Here is a 24034-nt window from a genome sequence, read left to right as displayed (position 1 = left end):
TGCTATGGTAATAGGAGAACGTGCCAAATTAGAAAGAGAAGAATATCACACAAGATACGTTTGTTTATGCTTTGAGAAGATGAATAGATTCTGTTTTGCTCAAATTCAGATTTTCCCTCTGGACCATGAAAATTCTTTCCATACATGAATTCCCAGCAATTTGTTTAATGCCTATTTACAGCCAGTGTATCTAATGTCACTGTGTTTCTGCTTGTCTCAGTTCATTCAGCTGTTCCATAATTATCACTTGTATGAACAGAGTGTGCTGAAGTTAAATTTTACCGGTCCAACTCATCAGCAAGTCTTCTTAGGTTATGTGCATGCTGCATAGCCTTTTCTTCCAGCTTATCATCAAACAGAGACAGATTGGCTATTTTTTCTTGCAATTCCTTTTTAGCTCCATCTATTTCTGCGTAGAACCCTGACACATTCTGTATAAATATGGAAGGAAGGAAAGAATATGAAAATGGTAAAAAAAAACAAGTCTTTTTAAAAATTATTATGTTTTATTTTACCTTTTATGTTATAGTGCTTTTGTTTTCTTTTATATTTTTATCAGATAAAAGAGAGTAAAGGGTGTCTTATGAATGTTGGTGAAGCAAGACAAACACAGGAAGATAAAAATCAGCCCAAATTCAAGAAATCTTTTCAAAAGATATTATAGAGAGATGTGAGAAATACAAAAGAGAGACAGTTGAGAGATGTCTTACCATCTGTTGTGTTTACTTTGTGTTTACTCTAGAACAGTGCCAATGGCAAGCTTTTTTGTTGTGAAGCGCGGCTAGGTAGAATGATTAAACCAGATCTTTGCAAAATCCCCTTATTGTGATACTAAATTAGGAAATGGAAACCATGGTGTGTTTGCTTTATTTTTTAATTTTTATTTTTTTTTTAAACCTACAGGCCAGAAATTAATTCTTGGGACTTCTAAACTACAAGCAAACTAAACAATGCTGGAGTGGCTGGTTTACAAAGCATCCCATTAGTGCATGATCCCTGGCACTGTTTTGGCCCTGGCCAGCTGCTGCTCTTCCAAGCCTACCTCTGTGCCTGTGCCCCAGGGGCAATGTGGAGGAGGCATGTTGTTGGAAAGGGACAGAGTTTAGCAGATGTAAGCTGTGCCACACACAGCTGTGAGAATAGTTCTGGACCCATTCTGTCTCCTTGCACAGAAATAGCTCTTATAGTAGGAAGACATCTTGTATTTGTCTGGTTTGCAGGAGTCTATCAGACAACTAACACTGTATGTATGGGCAAAGGAGAAGTACTATCCCTTTGCTTTAGCCATAGACTTTTCTTATCTGTGTGAAGACCCAAGTGGACATCTGTTCACCTTCTCTCCAATACACAACTTTGGCAGCAAGTTTGATGATTACAACCATGGTCACAAAATATAGGAAAAAAGGATGAAACAAGGGAGAGAAAAAGGATGAATGAGTGAAGCGTGAAGAATCTCACTGCTGGTGAGGATGGAAGTTACTATTCCCCTGCTATGCATACATCCCCTATGTGCAGATTTACCCACAGGATTGGGGAACCCTGAATGGTAAACTGCAGCAATTTATTTTACACAAAAAACACGAGAAAAAAATATCAGACTGACTGATTATCTTGGGATGGCTATAGTTAAAGAAAGCTTCCTCTTGTTGTTTTCTAAAGTTAATTTTCCAAGAAAAAATGTTTATATTTGTTTTTGTGTTGCTTTGAACAACTGTGACCAAAATAAATGTTTATAGAGAATTTTCATTTGTCTCGAACTATCAACAATTCTTATTATAAGAGATGAAAAAAAACCAAAACAAACAGCTTTTGTAAAACGGCAAAGATTTTAGTTGGAAAAATCCCACTTTTATTTTCTTCGGGTTTTTGTTTTTTTCATAGAAAGTTCAAAAACCATGAGAAAGTTTAATCGTCTAAAAATTTCCCACAACATCTTGTCTCATTCAGAGGACTGGATCCTAATCTATAGTTCCAAAAGAGAATTTCAATAAGGTAATACGCTTATATGTACAATTTACATTTTGACCACCATTGATTCTATGATTGGTTTTAAAACATTGCCTTCTGTGCTCACTTGCAGGCATGAGAAAAGTACAGTCTGCCACCAAAGCACCTTTTGGCAGCCAGTCATACTGAAAGACTGAGAACCCTGCAGCAAAATTCTTCAATTAGTTGTGCCTACAATAAGGTGTATTTCTAATATGTTGTTTTTCCATGGCAGTAAAATGTTACAGAACTTTTCATCCAGGAGGAGTTGTTATAATTTATTTTTTCATCACTATTTCATTGAAGCAGTCAAAAAAAAAAAAAGTGGAGAAAGAGAAAGAGAAAGGGAAAGGGAAAGGGAAAGAAAAAGGGAAAAGGAAAGGGAAAGGGAAAGGGAAAAAAGAGTGTTTTTCATTCAGTGGTCTAAGCACATGACTTTTTAAAAGTTCAGAAATTCAGGACATACCATTTAGACAAGTCAATGAGGCACCTACCTTTATTACCTCACTTAACTCTGAGCTGATCTTTTGTGGTTCTGCCAGAATAGCTGTGGCACTTAGCACAATACTGTTCACTTCATCTGCTTGCTCTTTTAATTTCTCATGCTGTTTCTACAGAACAAATCAACAAAAAAATTGCTGTGAATTGATAGAATAGTGTTATAATTTTTGTTTTGTTACTAATGTTAACTTAAAAGACGAAGAGGTAAACTAAATAGATTTTAGATAACTATAAAGTCAACGTTTTTCATAGATATCCCTATTAATAAAATAGTGTTGTTCCATTAATATTTAGTCCTTATGGGAAAAAAAATCATTTATAAGAATTGATTTCTTTATATATTACAGCAGGAACAGTTATTGGGATTAAGTACTAGTCAGTGAATGGTCAGCATAAACAAATCAAGTGTGGACTTTTTATAGTGACCTGGAAATTTTTCTTTCTGTAGGATTTTAAATTTATGGTATTGCGAATGTTTTTCACTCTCAATAATAAAGCTAACTTGAACAATATTTCATTGTGAGGAATAATGAAAATCCAACTGGAAAATCCAATAGAACACACTTATGACTGCAGCTAGCTCACATAAGGCTTCGTTTCAGACACGTCACATGAACTGCAACCTGCAACTATAACAATGAAACAACAGAAAAATAGAGACTTTATACACAAAGGATCTCAAGCTTCTCGTAGATGACTTCACAAGCATAGTGTGCTTTGAGTTATCTTCTGAATTATTAGACATTCCACATCATCATGAACTTCTAGTAAAGAGCTCAAAATGGAGCCATTGTAGTGCTATGAAACAGAGGTTGGTCTGAATTCATAAGATCATTCTTGTGACGAGAGGATTGCTCCCTAAGCTGCTCTCCTCCAGACACCAAACAATTTCAGTCATTAAAACGAAAACATGTTCAAATGATCCCATATTGTCCTGTCTTTCTTTTTTTTTTGCTTGATTAAAAAATAAACCAGAAAAAGAATTTTAGGTGAGACAGTCTAATTTTGCATCCCTTAAAAAAAAAAAAAGTCTCATCAAACTGCTGCAAGGGAAAAAAAAACTTTTTTTTTTAATATGAACAATGTATTAAGTATCTTTCTAGGATGAAGGACCTCAAAGTTCAATTTTCTCATCAGCCAGATGCTATTTAAACCTAACTCTGCCCCTCTCATGTGAACTTCCCCCTTCTATGGGGGTCCCACAGGGGAAGGTCTCCTCTGAGCTCTCCTCTGACTGATTGCTTTGTTCAAAATACTGAAGTTATTCAGTATATAACAGTGCATAAGAAAAAATTACTGTAGCCTCATAGCAAGGCAGTTCACCCAGCAAGAAGGAAACCCATTTTCAACCTATCTGGTGTGGACTGGTGAGAGGATGGATTTATGCTTGCTGACGCAAAGACAATCATCTACTCTTTCTAAACAACAACAAGAACAACCAAAGCAAAAAAAAAAAAAAAAAAAAAAAGGGGAAAAAAAGGGGAGGCATTTTGCTTAAAAGAGGAGCAGGAAGAAAGTGAACCCAACCACAGTCCAGAACCTAAATGCAGCACAGTCTCTATAAACAGAATAGTTCATAAGAACACAACTACATCTGTGAGAATGAAGTCCTTCCACATTATAAATGAATGCATAGTAGATGAAACAATTCCACCACAGTATTTATAGCAACTGTGCTACTTGGAATACATCTTCCTATGTTTAGACATCAGTAACCATCTTTTCCTTGGCCAGCTAGGACATGCCATGCCAAAAGCAACATGCATTGTCATTTCACAAAAAAGTCATAATTTTTGCACTTCTCAACTTGTTTAGAACTGGAATGTTAAACTCATCCTGCTGAGGAATTAAAGGACCTTTTTTGAGGTGGTGATTTCTAAATATAAACGGTAATCCGCTATTTTAAGTACTGGTAAATATGAACTATTTCACAGATGCTGATAATAAATAGACTGCATAATACCTCACTCTCTTGAAGATTGGCTGTGTTTTCCTTATTTATTGCCTCTGTTTGTGTAACATAGTCAAGTGCCTGGCCTAATGCCTCCTCCAGGTCTGATAGCTTCATATTGTGTTCTCTGAGCTGCTCCACCACATCAGAAACCAGAGATCTGGTGTCATTGTACCTCTCATGAAACTCTTCAACTCGCTGTAACACTGAAAGAAAAATCAGAGATGACTGATTAACCAGAGCAGGCACATGCTGACATGCATAAAGACTATCGTGTATTTTTATGCCTGTCCTGACAGCTGGGCAACAAGCAGAGACCTGGGGCAGTCACTTTAAAGCAGGGGCACTTTAGGCTGCTGTAACAGTCTCACTGTGTATGCCTGTCAGAGGCATGATGCTGCCGGTATCTTTTCCACAGCTTTAGTGGGGTGGGGAAAGGCAGGAAAAGAAAAAGCTGTAGCCCTGATGTTTATTTAAATGCTTGACAACCTCCTGAAGTCAACAGAGTTTCACTAGCTTGGGTGCGGAGACTGGCTGTCTGAAGCTGAGATTGCTTTTATGTTGGCACATAATGGCTTCTTTCAGTCTTTTTTTTTTTTTCTTCTTCTTTTTTACCCCAGATTTGCTCTTGTGCTTTTTTTTTTTTTTTCCTTCAAACCATCAGGAGTAGGAATTATTATTTAATCTCTTTCACTTCTTGTTTAAGTAATTAATGACAGAAGACTGCTGATGGACACAACAGGACTCATATGACCTGCTCTTACATTCTCCCAAGCTGTGATGTGTGTGGCTGCTCAACCACCAGCATCTGCTGTTCCTCCCCAGGATCTCAGCATTACCTCCTAAGCTGCCCAGCATGGACCTCAGCATTATGCCCTAAGTTGCCCAGCCTGAGCCAGCTGCGCATCAACATCTGAGTGAATGGAAAGCAGATTCAAAACTCACAGTCCACCGCAGCATGTTCCTCTTCATCTGCAAGTTGCCTCTCATTTGTGAAAGGCTTACGACGTTTGATCTCCTTCAGCATCTCCTCAGCCATACTCAGCTTCTGGGCAATTTCTTCAGGGCTTAGCTCTTGTTGAATCGCATAGTATTTCATCTTGCTGCTGATTTCTGTGGGAAAAAGGAACAGATGGTCAATCTAGCATGCTACAGAGAAGTAAACATTGTAGAGTACTTCTATTTTTGTGAATCTAGATCATGTGGTAGCAAAAGAAAATTTTAATTATCCTATGACTCTACAGTAGGTAATTATTATCTTTAATCCAGTCTTAAAATGAAACCTGGAAATAAACACTTTCTGGCATACGTAGGGATCTCATCAGAAGACGATGAGAGTAAACAGGCAAGGGTAATGTGCTTTATTTGGCTTGGCAGCTGGGATCATCTTTTCAATTTGAGCTCTGTGGCACGTAGCAGATTGGGGCTTTCATCTGGGATCATCTGGGTTTTTAAGTGCTACTGAAAAAATATGATGTTTATTAAATAAAAATAGCAGCAAGGAGACTAAAATAATCTCTTTGGCCATCTGAAGAATTTTGAGGCACCTTTAAGATTTTACACACAACTTCCGGTCTGATGATGGCTTGCTGGTTTGGAGATGGGTATTATTTCAAGGTTTTAGTCTCAGTTCAGAGATCCTTGCAGCTGAAATTGAGTTTACCCATTCCCAGAGCAAGCATTATGAAGTTTTCCCACTTTTTCATCTCTGGCTTCAAATACCAACCATGTCCTCTTTTGTACCCTGTGAGTAGCTTTGGCTTGCGTTCATCACCAGTTTTGTGGATAAGCAGATCTGCCAAAGCCAGCACTGTCCATCTGAAATTTTTAATAAAGTATGTATGTATCACTGTGACACAACAAATTCTTTGGCAGAGTATCTTTTAATGCAGTTTCGAGATGGATCCTGAACTCATTAGTGAAGCTCTAAAGTCTCAGTCTCAGCAGTAACTGAATGGCTCCACAGCTTTCTTTTTCCAAGCAGAGATTGGTGTAATCTCAGTTTTATATACCATTATGATAATGTTATGCCACAGATACTCTAGATGAAGATGATCATATTGGACTTGCAATTGTGCTTGGGAAGGTGTTCACTGTTGTCATTTAACTTTTGATGTATAGTACAGTAAAAATTCTTGAAGATCCAAGCAGTTCTCAGGCTGTAAATCAAACAAATCTTCACCTGGGAAGGTCTGAAATACGTCCATTTACAGTCAGAAGACAAATTATGTTTTGAAATTTATGTTAGTTCTAGAGATGTTTTATTGCTCCAGCATGTTGCCCAAAGACAGACTTAAGTTTCACTTGCATCTCCACGTATCATATGCACAGATGAGCATGACACTGAGATAACAGGAGACAGTTTGTCTCATTTTAACATGAAAAAGCTTTTGGTTTCATTCTTCTAATTTTGGGAGCTCTTAATCATGGTTACCTTTCCTGCTGTGAGACAGCATCACTATAACCATTTCTGACAGTCTGCTCTAGCCATCTGGTTTAAAATTCTGCATTTCACTTTGTGGGGAAATGAGAAGCCAATGAAAACGCAGTTTTCTAACGCTACTTCTCTATTTCAGGAAAAAAAAAAAAAAGACAACAGTCACCCTCTATTGCTGTTTGGATGGGTCTGAACTCAAACTCAAATGAAAATTTTGGTCAGATGAAGCAATAAACAACTTGAGGAGAAAATCATCACCACCTTCCAAAGTGAGCTTGGGGATGCAGTACATCCACAAGATCTTTTTCTTTTTAGAAGCATTTGCATGATGCTATATCAATCAATCAACATAGTTCTACTAAGAAACAATTTTCTAAAATGCAAAATATTGCTGATTCAGCAGAGGGATCACCAGACTTAGTCAGATCTGACTGCCAAAAGGAAAAGTGATATTTAAAAAAAATCTGTCTAGCATATGTGTGTCCTCTGTTATTTACCTGCAAGACTAGAAAAGAGCACTTGCATTGATCTGCTATAAAAGAAGACACCAAACATTCTCACCAAACATTCTCACCTCCATTCCCATGCTTGTGCTTGTGGCTGCAATCTGTTCCAGTCTGATATCAACTCTATTTTTTTTTTCTTACCACTAGTATATATAAATACCTTGACTATCTATTCAAACCATCAGAGGTTACAAATTGAATTATCTTACAAGTATTTCATGTAAACTTATTTATTATTTTGCTTTTTCAGAATGAGAAAAATGAAGGAGATACACTTATTCTAGTTGTCAGACCAACTCAGAGACAACCTTTCATCGTGGTACTGCAGGCTCTAGTTGCCTTATGTGTGGGTTGCTTTGTCAGAGTACCGGGGTGCTATGGCCTTTTTTTTGCTGGAAGTTTCATTAATACATGCTTCACAGTGAGCTGAACTAGAAATAAATCTATTTACCTTGAATATTATCCCTCATATTACTAAGCTTCTGCACGAGCTGAGTAGCACGGCTGTTGGTCTCCATGATTTCCTTCTGTACCAGTAGACCCTTGCTGGAAGCTTGATTTCCCTATGAATAAACCATGTAAGCAAGATATTAAATCTTTTTTTTTTTTCTTTCAGATCTGTATGCATGTGTGGAGATGAGCAGTGTAAACACACATTTAGCTTTTTCCTGATGAGCATGCAAAAGTCCATTTATCATATAAAGTGTTATTTACAGAGGTGTTTGAAGTGGAGGGCTGTCTTGTCGATATTTTCAGTATTGCAGAGTGAGAGATTAAAATCTATCCCACGTTTATCCATCACTTGGCTGCAATCAAATTGTCATAAATTATGTACAGTTGTAAACCTCCCATCTGCTGAGTCTCCTAGGCATTCAGCAGGGCTGGTTTATTTTGTTGGATATCACATTTATTGAGTAAGTGTATAGACTGCAGAGTAAGGCATGAAGCTCACCACCATTTTTAGATCAGTGTCTCCCTCATGCGAGGTTGCTTGCTCTGCGACTTGTTAAAATTAAGAAAACAAGCATGAGGATTCAAAAGGCCCGGAAGAGCATAGCCACACTCTTATCACAAAAGCCTGTAAATACAGGTGAAGGTTGAGGAGGGACCTCTGGAGGTCATCTGGTCCAACCCCAATGCTCAAGCTGGGACACCTCCCGAAGGTTGCCCAGGACCATGCCCATACAGCTTTTTGAGGTCTCCAAGAGACTCCATAACCTCTCTCAGCAATCTGTCCTAGTGCTCCACCATTCACAGCACATCATAGGAAAGAGGGGTTCCCTGATGTTCTGTATTATGGCTGGGGCTGCACTCCCCATTGCATTTCCCACATGTGCACTGAGGTGACATGGTCCCCGAACAAGTAAGGCACTGAGTGAAGCTGTTAGGGAGGTGAACATTTACCATGGCATGGCTATCATATTATCTGGACATGATGTTAACTTTGGGATTCCTTAAATTTAATTTTCACTGGTATATCTAAGGAAGGAGAAGATAACATGGCTGCTGACCATGTGTGTACGTGTACGCCTGCACCACACGCTTGGCAGTGGCGCAGTGTTCAGTTCAATGTCCTCTTAGCGCTGCAGCAGCGAAAATCCACACTGTAAAATCAGTCTGAGCATGGGAGTGAAGGCTGGAGAGCTCGGGCTGCTGCTGTGCTCGCGTCATGGCGGCGCCAGACCTGCTGAGGCGGCGGCACCAGGGGGCGCCGAGGCCACGCCGACCCGGCCGGGCTTAGTGGAAGGCTTGTATTGTCCGCTTGCTTGTTTTCAGTCTTTGAAGGGCTTGTCCTTTACTGCTGTCAGGGTTTCCAAAAGGTTAGTGGGAAGCACAGCTGCGTGAGTGAGGGGTGCTCTTAATGGCCCTCAGTTCCCCAGTGGCATGGGGCACTTGTCCTGTGCTTTGCTTGGAGCCTGAGCAGGAAACGTGTTGGGCTCCCCCAAGTCTGCCAAACACTCATGGTCAAGCTGTGTGCAACTTTACTCCGAGCTCATCCTGAGCAGATTCCAGGAGTTACAGACTACATTTATCACATGCACTCACACTTCTCTTTTGAACGCAGAGCCTTTGTAATTCTGCAGTGCCCTTTCTCCTAAATATGTGCTGATTAAAAATACCCAAACCCAAATTTTGTCTTCCACTTGTCTATACAGCCTTTTTTTCACTCTTTATTTTTCTTTTTCTTTCTTTCTTTCTTTCTTTTTTTTTTTTGTTGTTGCTTTTTCTTCTTTGTTCTCCTGCATTTCAGTTTTCCTAATGGTATAATTTTGCCTTGTGAAGGAATTGGTAAGTAAATGTACACTGTGGTGTTTTGCAATAAGCATGAAAGACACTCCAGTTGCTGTGTCAGCTGTGGTTGTCTCTGGCTGGAAATAATACAGCCTGGTGTATTTCCCTAAAATATATATATTTCACTAACAAAAAGCTGTTCAATAATATTCATTTAAAATACAAGAAATGCAATTTTGAACTTCATTCTTAACACAGAATCAATCATAGAATCATTAAGGTTGGAAAACATGACTGCAATCATCTAGTCCAACCCCAACTCATCCCCACTAACCCACTAACCACATCCCTCAGGGCCACATCTACACATTTCTTGAACACCTCCATGGACAGTGACTCCACCACCTCCCTGGGCAGCCTGTACCAGTGCCTCATCATGCTTTCTGAGAATAAATTTTTCCCAGTATCCAACCTGAGACATATCACATCAGTATTCTTTCAGGGTGCAGTGAAAGTGTTCTGTGAGCTGAGAGCAGATAACCTTAATTTTATAGCCTGACAATTGAATATGGATGTAACATTTATGATTATAATTGTGTTAAAACGTATCTTGAGTGCTGATCAGGCTCCCATCTCAGTGGGTACCTCAAAAGGCTTTTAAACCAGCAGCTTTGTAGCACACTGTGAAGTGACTAATCAGACTAAATGGAATTTTACAAGGGCAGACATGTAAAATAAATATAATATGAAGATTACTAAAGTCAGTCCAAATTACTTTAATGTTGGTTACTTCGGTTTGAAATTGCAAGGCAGAGTGTCTACTGTGCCTATGGTGTAATGGGAGGAAAAAGGAACTAGATTCCAAGGGAAGGCTCTTTGCTGTCTTTGACAAACCTCTGACAATGCTCAGAAAAGTTTGGCTCTTCCTTTTCTGGGAAGAAGACTTGGTGGGTCTTCAGCACTTTTAATTTAGAGCCTCAGTAAAGTAGAAAGTTGAGAAATAAAACATTATCCTAACTTTCTTTCAGGGCACTCTTGGTCTTGTGCAGTGAACATTGTTTGCCAGCATGAGAATATGTCAAGCCACAAGGCCTCTGTGCACTGGCTGTGAACAAACCTGGTCATCCAGGTTTTCTGCCTCTCTCAGGAGATCATTCATGTCGTCTGCAGCATCATCGAATTCGATGGTCCGAAGCGTGGAGAGGTCCTTTTTTTCAGACATTGCTGCCTGTGTGTAGGGAAAATAAGAAGTCAGCACAGCCCAAATCAAATTTCTGCACTGAGGGCGGAGATGTAAATTTACATGAATGGAGCGGAAACCCATAGATGAAAATTACATTAAAAAAAAAAGCAAAACATCATCAATATTTGTACCTGGAGATGGGTGGTAGTGAGGTTCAGGTCATTCAAACGTTTCTGAGCTGCAACACCTGTAGAGATGCTCAATAAAGTTGATTTGCTTTCGTCAATAGCCAGCACTGCTAACCGGATGTCATCTGTCAAATCCCAAATACATTTATCGCAGCCTGATAAGAAAATAAAAGTGCCATTTTACTTTTAGTGCTTGTGAAACTTAACATCTTAAATTTACTTTTGAGTGCTCCATGGGGTTTCCTCTTTCTGATATGGATGGGCCTTGATTTATATCCATTTTTCTTTCCCTTTCATCCACCCACTCCCAAGGTCCCACAGGACAGGCATGATGCTTCCAGCTGAGCAGCACCAGATGGGACTGCTCTGAAGGGCCATCGAGGCGGCACTGCAATCAGTAGGGAGCGGGAGATGAGGCATTTCCTGGCTATTCCCTAGAGGTTCCACGTGTTTGTGTCCCAGAGAACAACAGATGAGGGTCAAAAAAAACAAGTTCATTTTGCCAGCAGCCAGAACTCTGCATTTTAAATCTGGTGATATGAGAAGTAAGGATGTCTAGCAGCCAGACTCTTGGCTGTCTACCCAATTAGAATGGCAACTTCTCAAAGCAGAGTTTTGACATGTTGAATTATGCTGCTGCAGAACTACATCCTTGTCCTGTAAGAATGTTTGCAATACCACCTTGTTTTTAGTGACATTTGTGCCACCAGTAAATGCAGGAGACTTAGATGAACATGAAACACGGATTCCTGTAGGAACTTTTGCTTGGTTTTGTACATCTGTTTCCCTGATGGCAGCAGCTGCCAAATGTTTTTCTTCTGATTGTGCTTCTGGACACGTGATCCCTCTTCTTGGGAACATGCTTAGGAATCCATAGGTGACACATAGTCTGTGTAATACTATAGTCTTAACACTATCTTTTTAAAAGTATCAGTATTCACTAGAAGTTGTAACAGTGCTTTTGGAACAGGCTTCCTGTATTTAGAATAGGGCAGATAGCTGAAAAGCAACTGACTGAAGTGTGTATGTCAAATCCAACAGTAACAATTTATATTTCATATAAAATGAGAAAAACAGAAATGATATGCAAGGTAGCATTTTAGGGTATCTGTATCTCTAGGCCTAGAGAAGTAGTTTTCATGATATATCCCTACTGCTCTGCAGTTTGTACCTAAACATATAGCTGTTTTACAGAGCTGAACATATTCATGGGCTCAGTCAGGCAAGTAAGTACAAATTAAAATACACAGTTGGCAGGGCACTGGATCTTTGCATGTTTAAGCGCCCTGCAGAATCAAGGTATAAGAAGTGTGCACTGGAGAGAGAGCTGAGCTATTAAGTTAGTATCTGCAAGCATCTGAGAGTGATCTTCATTTTTGGTGTTCTCATAATACTATTCTTACTGATGGTTGGGCAGTCTGTGCCAGTAGAAATTACAGGACTGTCTGCGAGGCATTCTCCAGTCTGGCTGTCACACATTCTCCCACCGCAGTTACATGCTGAGGAAAAGAAAAGGGTTTTAAGATAGTAATCTTCAAAATGTTCAACCCAGCTTTCCCATTCCAAGACTAATGAAATGATTGTATGTAGGATTGTGCAAAGGTAATCAAACCAAAATCAAGGGCTTCCTTGACTGATTTTTCCTTAATTACATAGAGTGGGCCAGATGAAATATTAGCCATGACTCAGAAAGTATGTGCTGAAATGACTTGTTCAAAGCTTCCCAGCTGGTCAAAAGCAGAGGCAGAAAGGCCAGAGTTGTCCAGCAGTGCCGTTGTACATTACCATCTGCAGAGGGTGATGTTTAGGAGATGTGCTAAGAAAAGCAGTACAGCTGATGTTAATTATTTGTTATGTAACTCTCTGCAGGCCTGTGGAACTTCTCAATGCTGTGTCAGGCTCCCACCAAATAAAGTTTCCAGCTGTCAGGGAGTGATAGTGGACTCTAATTCCAGGTTGATCATATCAAGAAGTAAGTATCTCCTACCACTTAAAATGAAGAACAAGTGAGGTTTAACATTTTTTTAAACTGAGTAAGCTGTATTTCTTTTGCCAACGCAAGTGGCTTTTTAGAAAGTTTAATTTTTAATCTAAAGTGTCTCTCTCAAGATTTAATTGGCCTTTTAAAATATATTATTTTCAAGATGAAAATATTATTGGAGCACTTTGATAGAATAACAAAAATTAGCAAAATAGAGAAACAGCAGTGATATCTGGAATTCATTTTACTCTTGTGATTCATGGTTTTAGCAGAATTTCATATCTAAGAAAATTGCTTACTGCCATTTTACTGCAGCACATTCATTGTTCTCTGTGAGTTCCCTTGTATTTACATTCCACATTGAACATTCAAGGAATTTTCTAGGAAAATTTGTAATACAGCCTCAAAGTCAACACAATACTCTAACATTGGAATATTTCTTTGTAAGTGAACCAAAGTTAGTACAAGTATTCATTCTTTATACTAGTGATGAAAGAAGTTGGTTAAGAATGTTATGAGGTAATCAACCTTTTGACTTCTCCACAAGTTTGAACTGGCTTATTGCAGCTCCTGAATCTACACTGTTTTAATTTGGTCTTTGTTTTATTAAGAAGTGAAAGAGAAATTTCAGTTAAAAGCAGAGATTTCTCTTAACTTGTATCACAGGATCTATATATCAGAGCTCTAGTTTGGATTAGGTTAGTACTCAAGAAAATCAAATTGTGTCTTCTTATTTAACTGGATAACTCTTAGCTTGTTACACAAATGCTTATAGTAAATTCATTTCAAAAGCAGTTCTGACAATATTTCATCAACTTTTCAGGAGGTACCAAATTTTTAATAGAGAGTTCAGAGTTTCAATGCTATTGTGGTTTACTGGTAGAGAAAGTTACCTGCATTTCTGAGGGAGATTTGTCATAAGCTTTGAAGTGTGGATAAAGGACACATAATTAAGAAATTTAATGAAAAGAGGCTGAAAACTGCTATTGACAACTACAAAAACTTTTTCTTCTGCATGAAAGAAAAAAGGATGATCTTAGCTGGATAGAAGTAATTGCTTGCTTTTTCTTTTTATTTATTTATTTATTTATTTTTATTATTATTTTTTTTTCCTGTATACCTCTTCATACTCTATGAAAGATGTATACATAGACTGTTTTTTTTTAATGCTATGGGTTTTTTTTTGACTGTTTTAAAGAAGATAATTATCTTATTTGACAATCAATATTTTTTCTAAATAAGAACTTCTAGTCATTCTGAACTGCCAAATAAACTATAAGCTTGTCTTGTAAGCTACCACAGTAGTTTGGCTATCATGGATTTGTTGACTGATGCAAGAGATCATTGCAGCTGCCATTTATTAAGTACAGCACATTTGGGTGTTTAGCAGAAGTGAAGGTAGAATGAGGACTGCATAACTGTCTGAAACATAATACTTCAAAGTCAGGATTTGCTAGAGTCAACCAAAAGATTGCTGAAAGCATAAAATGAAATGCATAAGCAGGAATTGCTTTTACAACCTCAAATTCACAGAGATTGAATTGTGGGCATATGTTGGGTGCCCAGATCCAGATGTGAACTAAGGATGTGCAGTTCCTGCAACCTCTGTCTTTGGCTTGTTTGGATACCTGTGATCAGCTTTTGGGGTTACAGTGTATTACCTCCTCTCCTTATTCTGCTTAAGTTGAATTAATGTAACTTAGTGAGGTGAATTACACTTTGGAAACAGGAAACAAGAAGGAACTGCATCATACACTGTATGCGTAAATGAAGATTGCTGCACAAAAGACACTTGAGTCCAGATTGTCCTCATAGCTTCTAATCTCCAGGCTCCCAAACTTAATACTTTGTAGTAAGTGAATAAAAACTCCAGGTGCATATTGAGTTACAAGAAGCATGGAAATTTTATCAAGAGATTGCAAACATGCCAGGGATTGCACCTTGAACCCTGCAGTACTTCAATTTCTAAGCTGGTTGCACGCTTGAATGGCTTAAAACAAATCAAGCTGAGAGCTAGGAGTGATCCATCCTCCTCATTTGTGTTATTGTCCTTGAGGAAAGGATTCTGGCAATGGGATTGGGAGGCAGCTCCAAGGTCCTTGCTCTGAGCACTTGCGTTTTCCCTTTGGCTGTGGTTGTTTCTCATCTCTTTGGAGAAAGATGCAGTCTCTCCTCCCACAGCCAAAGCTATGACAAAGGGCATGAGGACAAAGTGCTGTCTGGCATTTAGTTGGGATATGGGGTCTGGGCTCTTGAGAATTCCTTATGGGTAATGGAAAACAGGCTAGGGTCAGAGGTTATTCAGCTGATGGAACGTCCACAGTAATGCACTAGGAGTGTGGCCAGAAACCCCCCCTGCCTCCCAGGCCCACTCCCAGGCGTCTGATGACTGATTTTAAACATCTCTGGGAGGCAGTCTGTGCCCCATGCAGTACCTACTCTTTTCTGCTCATTACATCGAACTACAGACAATACCTGTACAATTTTTAGCGAATACAGCATCCCCGTAGTAACCTGGAGCACATCGCTCACACTTGAAGCCTGTGGTGTGGCGCAGGCAGTTGCGACACTGGCCGGTCATTTCATCGCAGTCTTCAAAAATCAGGTTTGGGTCTGAGTTGCCACTGCAGTCGCATTTTTTACAAGTGCTTCCAATTAGCAAAGGATTTCCATAGTAACCAGGGGCACACCTGAAAGGAGAAGCAAGCCCAAAGTTGACTTGCAGTGCCATTCTCATCTGTAGTACCATTATTCTCTTACCTAATTGATGTTCCCATGAACTGTTGACAGTCAGCAATCGCTAAAGGACAGAAATTAGGAGCTGTACTCCTGAAGAGACTTTTTTATGCTCTAATCTCATACTGTCCTGCTACTTATTTTTCCCTTCTTGAACACTTCTGGTATCTCAGTCACTCTAGTCTGCGTTATTTTTTTGTGTCCTTAGCGGGGCAGTGATTTGTTCTCCATTGTTTAAAATATAACAGCATGACCTTGGCAGAGAGGCAGTTCTGATGTTTATTTTGGTCTCTTTCAGCTTTGGATCTCTCCAACCATATTGTGTTATATAGGAAACTGGGGCAAGAGACTGTTTTTCGTGATGTGGAAACTTAGAGGAAGTTCAGACGTTATTTTCATTGTGATGCAAATAGCAGAGTTCAGACTGGAAGAGGACTAAAAAATATGTCTGTGATGTGGCACTGGGATGGCAGCTGGTGTTTGCAAAACCAAACAGGTGCTGAATCAATCCATTACATTCACAGCATTTTTTTGGTTTGTTCTGTTAGCCTATTGGTTGAGGCCAAAGAGTAAGAATGTCTGCGAGCCCAAGAGGGGAGGATGTCTCTGAAGGGTTGCAGAGGGAGAGCAGGGGATAGGCAACAGGCTCTGCAGAGAAGGTGCATTTCATGTTTGGTCACTTTTGGGATGCGTTTGTGTTGAACGATTGCTACATCATGAAATGGGTTAGATATTGAAACTGTGGTGATTGTTGGAAGTCTAGACAAACCAGCAGTATGTCATGAGCTGTAACCTTCTGCTAAGACACCAGGCAATAGACTTGGTGTCATCATCTGGAAGGAAAGGGCAGGCTCTCAGTTAAGAAAGTTTCTACTGGTAGCAGTATGCTTGTTCCCATTTGCTCCAAGTATTTAGGAAGCAGGGGGAATCAGGGCTGTCAGCTGGCAGGATGGAGAAAGCCTATGTAGCCTGTGGCATCGTTGCAGGAGAGCTTGTCACCTTGAAGACTGCACCACAGAGGCTGGGGTCTTGTGGCCCCAAACTTATGGGAATGAAGAATGGCTGCAGGGAAGGGGTAAATAGCTGGTGTAATGATTGCTCATTGAAAAAGACAGAGGGTTGAATGGTTGTTGGAATGATTTAGTTAAGGAGTACTCTGTGTTATCCTGTTTTATCACCCTGTTGTCCTTGTCTTTTCTCCCATCCATAAAGCCTGGGATTCAGATACTGTTTGTTCTGCTATTTGTGGGTGAGGAGGGTGAGCTCTCATGCAGCTTAGTTTAATTTTCTCAAGATTCTGGCTGGGGACATGAGATCTATTGTCTCCTGAAATATGAACATAGACAAATCTTGGTTCTGCTCTGTCTCAACAATGAAAATGTGGGAGATCTGATAAGAGCTTCTAGTTTTCTACATTTGCTGAAGGTTTTTTTTTTGTTGTTGTTCTTTTTTTTTTTTTTTTTTTTTTTAAATAATGAAAGTAATTTCCTCAAGGCTCTTTTGTTCATTTTCCAGTCCCAAACCCCCACAGTAAAAACACATAAAATTTTAAGCATCTTAATATAAACCACTTGGCTGCCTCAAATACTGCCTTTTCCAATGGAAAAGAGTCTGTTTGTCTCTTTCCAGCACTGCCAGAATCTTTGCTGCAGATCTTATCACTTGCGTGACCCAGATGTAAAGAATAAAAATGTGACCGAGAGTCCTCTGCACTCAAATAAATGTGAATGCAATGCAGAGCGTAAAGATTGTGATTTAACTGACTGGAGTGGAATTGCTCCCCTTTTCCATAGAAGTTAGAGCAGGCAGTGAAGTGTGATGCTTCTGTTTAGTCGTGCCAAAAAAGCTTACTATAATTTTCTAATATTTCAGACAATGTGGGATAGTCATATTGTCCAAATTTTCAACTTTCAAGGTGTATGTACAGAAATATCTGTTTTTTTTTTCTTTTTTGTTATTGTTGTTTAAATCTTCTGAGCCATTTGTTTTACTATGAGCTCTCAATGTCTTGCAGCATTTCTCTTTTATCTTCTGTACTTAGATCATTTTCCAAATAATCATCTGTCTGATGTGTCCACCAGATCACAGAAGCCACTGGGCTGTGCTCAGGTGAGAGTATACTACCAGCCAGTGTAGGTTTTCAGACAGTGACTACCAATGACTGCCTGCTATTCCCCATCAGGCCTATGGTTTCTCATAAGGACAAGGTGACTTTTTATTTTATTTTCAGAAATACACCATTCAGTTCACTTGCCAGAAATGCAGTGGGCAATTCCTCACAGATAAATGTGTGGGCTTGGAAGTAAGTCCTGCTTTTTACAGTCGTCTGACTCACTTTTATTAGCCGTATCTGCTAATCTAGTGTAGCTGTCTAAAACAAATAGGAACTTTTAGAGCTGTGAATAAATGTGTCACCCTCACTTTTCCTTTCTCTTTGCTTCTCAGGGGACATTATAGGTTTGGACTGTGCCTTTCCTCTTTTGAATGGTTGGTAGCATGAGAAGAGGAGGGACTACTGAATGGAAACTTATTGCTCCATCTTTGTGCTTTATGGTCTGGAAAAGTAGAAGCCTGTGGTAAATGTATTTTCCCTCTGCTGCATCAGTAAGGGGCTCTGTTGCTAAGAAAGAATATTTCTTCTCCCACATGATTTGTCAGCATTGTGGAGATAGTAAAGCTGCTAGGCTGTCTTTGTTTCATCTTACAGCCTTATTTGCTTCCTGCAATTACTGGTGAGTAAGAAATTAACTTCCACTTCCCTGGCAATGCCAAAAGGACTATTTTCTTCTGTTCACTTTGGAATCTAAAGCATAATTTGTTCAATTATATTTTTTTACATTTGGACATTAGCAAAACCTGCATTTCATCTGCTGTCACCTCAGTGCTTCACTGCCAGAGTCCAGGAGCAAAATGACTCATTCTTAAATGTTGAACTGAGAGGTGGTTTTCACAATTCCTAGGAAAGGCATCCATAATTTCACATTATTCACCGGCACATGTAAAAGAAACCAGCAGACTTGTGCCAAGGCCCTGACTTAGCACAAGGAAGCTTTCTACACAATTCCAGGAGATTGGAGCAGGTTGTCATGCAGGCACTGTGCAAGGGAGGGTGTCCCGCTGCCCTGTCCCCCTGCAGGCAGCTGGCAGGGGGCATGGAGAGAAGGAGGGTGATGGGATGTAGTCTTCCTCTGCCCTCGGGATACAAGATGCCCTTGCGATGTGGGATGGGCAGGAGTAATGTCCCTTCTCCTTTGATACTCCTATGGTGCAACGGCTGCCAACACCAGCAGCTAGTGTTAGCTTGTTCTTTGATAAGTGAACACAGACAAGCATCTCTTGTTAGTCTTTGAAATGCTTTTTGTCCTATCTGACATGAACCAGGAGCAGGACCAACCGCCTAGCAGAAGGAAAGGTCTCTTTGTCACTGCAAACCACTTACCACAGCAGTTTGCAAAGGGCTTAATGCAGTGACCAGGACAGGCTGATTTCTTTTTGTAACCTTTTCTAACCCATCTACACATACTTTTGAAACAGCTGCAGTGTGTAAGGCTGGGTAGTTAGAAAGGAAAGCTGCTGCCATTCTCCGCTGCTGCTATGAATCTGCTTCTCATTTCATGGGATTTGATTTGCTTGTAGTCTAGGATGACATTTTAATAACCATTAGGAAACCTCACTGACCTTTTAATTGTCTGCATTATCCTTTGTGTATACATCTGACATTTCCTAAGAACAAAAGCATGCAGCCATAGCCCTGGAAACAAGCCTTTTTTTTTTTTTTTCATTTTGTGCCATCTGTCTAGAGGGCTTTCACTACTGCTGTCACTGTATTAGTGATGCAGAGGTAATACGCTGATATTTTTGCATCCTCTGTAAGGGCAAAAGTCTTCACTCTCTTTTTTTATCTTACCTTTCTCTTCACGTATTTCTCCCTCACTAGTAAAGTGTCATCTGAATTCAAACCTTGCTCATTAATGAAAGTGGACTGATTTCTTACATGGTTCAGGGGATTTAAGAAAACTCAAAATAAAGCATTGTGAAATTCAGTCTCTGAACTATCCTATACCCCATAGTCTTTGTGTTAAAGTGGTTTTAATTTATCGTCTGCTGAAGGAGAATTATAATTCCACCTCTGACATTCAATGTAGCATTGTCCATGTGTGTCCAGGGTAATATGGCCTTTTATAAGACAGGACAATAAGTCATATTTCTACTGCAAATCTCCATTTATTTGTGTACTTTGTTGTTTACTGGAATTGCTTGTGAGCATAAGAGTTGAAAAGCAACACTGACCTGTGGTTGTTTGCTTGACTTTGTTTAATGATGCGTGTAAATATTTAACATGCATCTGCTCATTAAGAATTTGATCAGATAAGGCATTATCTCTTCTGCTTTTGAAACATTTAATCAGCAGAAGCCTGTTATGTTTTCAAAGTGGAGCATTGTGAGAGGCATGGTGGTGACTTTTTCACTTCAGCTGCTCTTACTGGTTTGTATTTTCATTTTTTAAATTTTATTCCTTTTTGTAAAATAACCATGTAGAGGTACACAGAGTGCAAGGAGTGGGTCAAAGAACATCAAATATAAAAGTCTGTCTTACCTGACATGTCTCCACAGAGAGTCTTTATAGATTTTACTAGGAACTAAACGAGATTCTTGAACAAGCATGATTCAATCAAATGAATATAGGGTTTCTCTGTGCAGGGTTTTCTCCCCAATATGTAAAGGCTCCCTTGAAGGTTCCTGAACTTCAGTATTGTTGACCATTAAGTCATTTTGTTAGTTTCTTACCTTTCACAGTTAGGTCCTGCATAGTTTTCCTTACAGACACAACGCACATTTCCATTTTTTCGATAACAGGAGACTGCAAAGCTGGAATTTCATTAGAGTAAATCGTTAGAATAGCAGGCAATGGCAAACAGTTGGGAGTATTTCTTCACAAACAATGGACATAGGTTGTCAATGCAAACTCTGGCTCTTGATTTTTCACTGTTGAATATTCCTTCACAGGTTTACCTAAGCTCTGTATGTGATGCATATTAAACCCCTTGTCTAGTCTTTTTAATTAATTAATTAGAACCACTAAGTAGTGTATAATACTATGGAGCTATATAGTTCCCAGATACATACAAATTTCTACCCTGCAGCATAGATTGGAGGCACCTACAAGTTTTGCTACACGTTTTAGATCAGAGATTTAGGATAAATGTGTATATCGTGCAAACCTCATTGCTTTCTGTCTTTTATTCTAAAGGACATGATGTTGATTACTAAAAACACTGCAGAGAGCCCTTCAGACTCTGGAATGGGTGCAGTAATTTCCTGTGCACATCTCACAGTTTTCTTCAGATCTCAGCTGGGAGTAGTGAGTGGTGAAAACTGAACTCATTGGTGCTGTAACAAAAGCTGCTCCACCATCTCTGTGAGAAAGCTGGAAAGACCTTAGTGCCTCTTGTGTGACCATCTTGCCAATTAGTTATGCTGACTGCAGAAATGCCTTATGCAGTAATTTCCATTGCTAAGATTCTAAAACATGGATCTCTTGCTTTTGTATGTTTTCAGAATTTAACAACTGTTTAACAAAATAGAACATCCAAGGAGCAGCAGCAGCCAGATTTGGAAAGTGCAAATCCCATTCGCTTCAAATACAGTGATGTACATGACTTAAATACATCTGCTGTAATAAGGCATACAGTCCTAAAGATGTTTTCAGTTAGTTTGCAATCTGCATGTCCAAATTCCTGCCAGCACTGGAAGGCAACCAGCATACTGAGGTGCAGCAGTTGCCAGCTGTAGGCCCATGATTGCTAAAGTAGATGTTGTGAGTCCTACTGCTAACCTCATCCTGAGCAGTACTAGCTCCGATTCCTAAATGGTTGCATGCCCCTTGAGAAATGTCAGCATCAAGAATGACTGTAAGTCTTTGTCCTCTTGTCTATCTCATGTTTCAGTGTGATGCCAAGCTGTGCTGTGCAGCTGTGGCAGTTTTCATCCCTTCAGTACAAGATTTCAAAACTCTCAGAGTGATGGGAAAGAGCATGATCCACACACAGCTTTTCCCAAGAACTAGCAGTACTGAGGGGCAACAAGAATTCCTGCAAAATTTCAATTCCCAGCAGTATTTCTTAGCTGGTGGGATATCCAGGGTCAAATACATCTGTGTCTGGGTTGGTGTTGTCTGAAAACATTTCATATAACCAGAGAGAACACAAAATGAGATCCATCTCATAGAATTCACAAATTAACTTCAGTAAGGCTTTTGTGAGAACTTGTTAAGAAAATCATGAGTTTGGCAGCATTCTTCTTCTTTAACAGAAGCTAATTCCTTCACGTAGTTGAACAAACCACATTGTGGATTTAAGTTATGAAATACAGCTGAAGGCTTCCTCAGGCTTTATATTTTTGTGATCTTTTAGGGGAAAAAAAGTTCATAAAATTCCCTCTGGTTTAAAAAGAAGTAACATCTGCTGAATGTGAAGCAATGTCCACCCCCTTTTTTTGTTCCAAAGAGATGACATTATCCTTCATGTAGCTTACTCCAAAAGTTTACAGGATGGCAGATATGAACATGATCTTTCCAGAAAATCTGGAGACACACAGATGAATCCCAAGAACAAGTATGTGTCTGATAGTCTGTCAGTTTACAGACTTGGTCGTCTCATCTATTACAGGTTCACTGTTTATTTCCAACACAGGGTACAAAACAATATCCTTTGTATGTTTTTTATTTGAGACTTCTAATGCTTCTCTGATTTCTGATAGAGTTACTGTATTTTGCCTCAGTATATATGGATTAGGATTGATGGAGGAAAATTACAAGAATATGAAAGGATAGTTATTCCTTGAATTTACTTATGCAAGGCTGAATGTTGCTCAGTTGTTAATATTTGCCTGTGTTCCCCATGCAGCTGAAGGCTATTGCTGTGGCCAGGTCTCTGTCATGCAAGATGCTGTGCAGGGAATTTCTGCACGTTACTTAGATACAGGCATAAGGCAAACTGGGACAGGACACTCTTTTAACGACTGCCTTCAGAACTTGATTCCAAGGAAGACCTTAAAAAATTGAAATGGATTTTTACTGGGATAGATTTAAAAGCGTGACATACTGTTGCTCTTGAATCATCCACATGATGGCTCCTGGCAAGTTTTGTTCTCTCTTCTGTACCCTACACTGCTGCCCTTTGGAGTTCAGAGCTCCCTTAATCCTAGGTTCCCTATATCTGGGGGGCTGCCAACGCCAAGGGCACTTCTCTGAAGCCCAGCGGGTTGTGGACAGGGGTTGGTGGAGGCAGGTGGGCCATGCATTGCCCAGTGGCACTGTACAGAGGGCAGCCTGGAGGTGTGCTGTAGCCTTAGGGCTGCCCATGGACTGTGCTGGGCAGTGCTTCTCCTTACATACTTTGTGCCCAGAAGGTTAGAAATAATCACTTTCTTTTGCTAAGGAGAAACCAATGCTTCCAACTGTTATAGTTCTCCTATTTCTGGCATTACTTCTGCTGCTGGAAGTGGAGGAAGCAGGAAGTTTTGTCTGTGAGCTCACTCATGTAAGCAAAACCAGGTTTTCTCCCTGTCTCTTGAGGGTTTTCTTTCTAATCCAGTCAAAGCTGCAGGTTTTCAGCTATAGCTGTTCTCCACCTTGTGACCCTCCTCATGTCTGCAGCTCACTGTGGAAGCCAGAAGGTAATCTGTGGAGTTTGGCTGGAGAGATTTTGCTCTCTGTTGCTGTTTTGAGCCAGTGCCACAGAGCAGCTGAGCAAAGTGAGGCTCATCCCACCTTGGGGCTGGATGAGAAATGCTATAGCAACTGTAAACAAACAGAATAAGAAAATTCCCCTTTGCTGAGGAGCCCTGCTTGCAAGTGGAATGGGAAAAAAACACAAGGGAAGTAGGTAGCTCAGTAAAAAATAGTTTCAACCTGTTGGCAAGTATTTAGTAGCATTTCCTCTGTGTAATACAGTGGAATTTGCCTGGATGCCTCTCACGTAGCACAGACCTCAAGCAAGAGGGAGCTAATAATATGTTGTTCAGATGCTTTATTGATGTGCCACTGGGCTTCTACTAATTGGTCACAGTTTGCAGTTTTTTGTTTCTTCTGAAGACACAAAATGGATAGCCCTTTAGGCCTTTAGCTTGGTCTTGGTTTTGTTTTTGGCTTCAGAGCTTTTTGTCCTTGTAGCTGTGTCAACTAAAGTGGTGCCATACTCGTCACAGTATCCTCCCACCCTTTCCTTTCAGTTCTGCCCAGATCCAGCACAGGAGTCTGCCACGCTATGCTTTCGCCTGGTTGATTTTACCCTCCAGAGGTCACAAACTGTTTTTTTTGTTTCCTGTGATAA

General features: G+C 39.8%; 1 protein-coding gene across 2 annotated transcripts in view; it reads right to left on the bottom strand.

The window, feature by feature from the left end:
• Window positions 1-24034, bottom strand: part of LAMA4 (laminin subunit alpha 4) — a 96946-nt gene that overhangs the window by 39703 nt on the left and 33209 nt on the right. For both annotated transcript variants that reach the window (XM_085217451.1, XM_085217452.1), the window contains exons 4-13: window positions 20490-20570; window positions 15441-15655; window positions 12388-12483; window positions 10988-11139; window positions 10731-10841; window positions 7833-7944; window positions 5384-5551; window positions 4451-4644; window positions 2481-2597; window positions 283-431 (exon numbers count right to left, since the gene is read on the bottom strand). In XM_085217451.1, the coding sequence (XP_085073577.1) occupies window positions 283-431; window positions 2481-2597; window positions 4451-4644; window positions 5384-5551; window positions 7833-7944; window positions 10731-10841; window positions 10988-11139; window positions 12388-12483; window positions 15441-15655; window positions 20490-20570 (1395 nt within the window). The remainder of the gene's footprint in view (window positions 1-282; window positions 432-2480; window positions 2598-4450; window positions 4645-5383; window positions 5552-7832; window positions 7945-10730; window positions 10842-10987; window positions 11140-12387; window positions 12484-15440; window positions 15656-20489; window positions 20571-24034) is intronic.

This window comes from Meleagris gallopavo, chromosome 2 (assembly GCF_905368555.1).
Source record: "Meleagris gallopavo chromosome 2, MGAL_WU_HG_1.1, whole genome shotgun sequence".
In the NCBI taxonomy this organism is placed as follows: Eukaryota; Metazoa; Chordata; class Aves; order Galliformes; family Phasianidae; genus Meleagris; species Meleagris gallopavo.
Note: the sequence above shows the minus strand (reverse complement) of the source record. Positions and strands in the feature narration are given on the sequence as shown.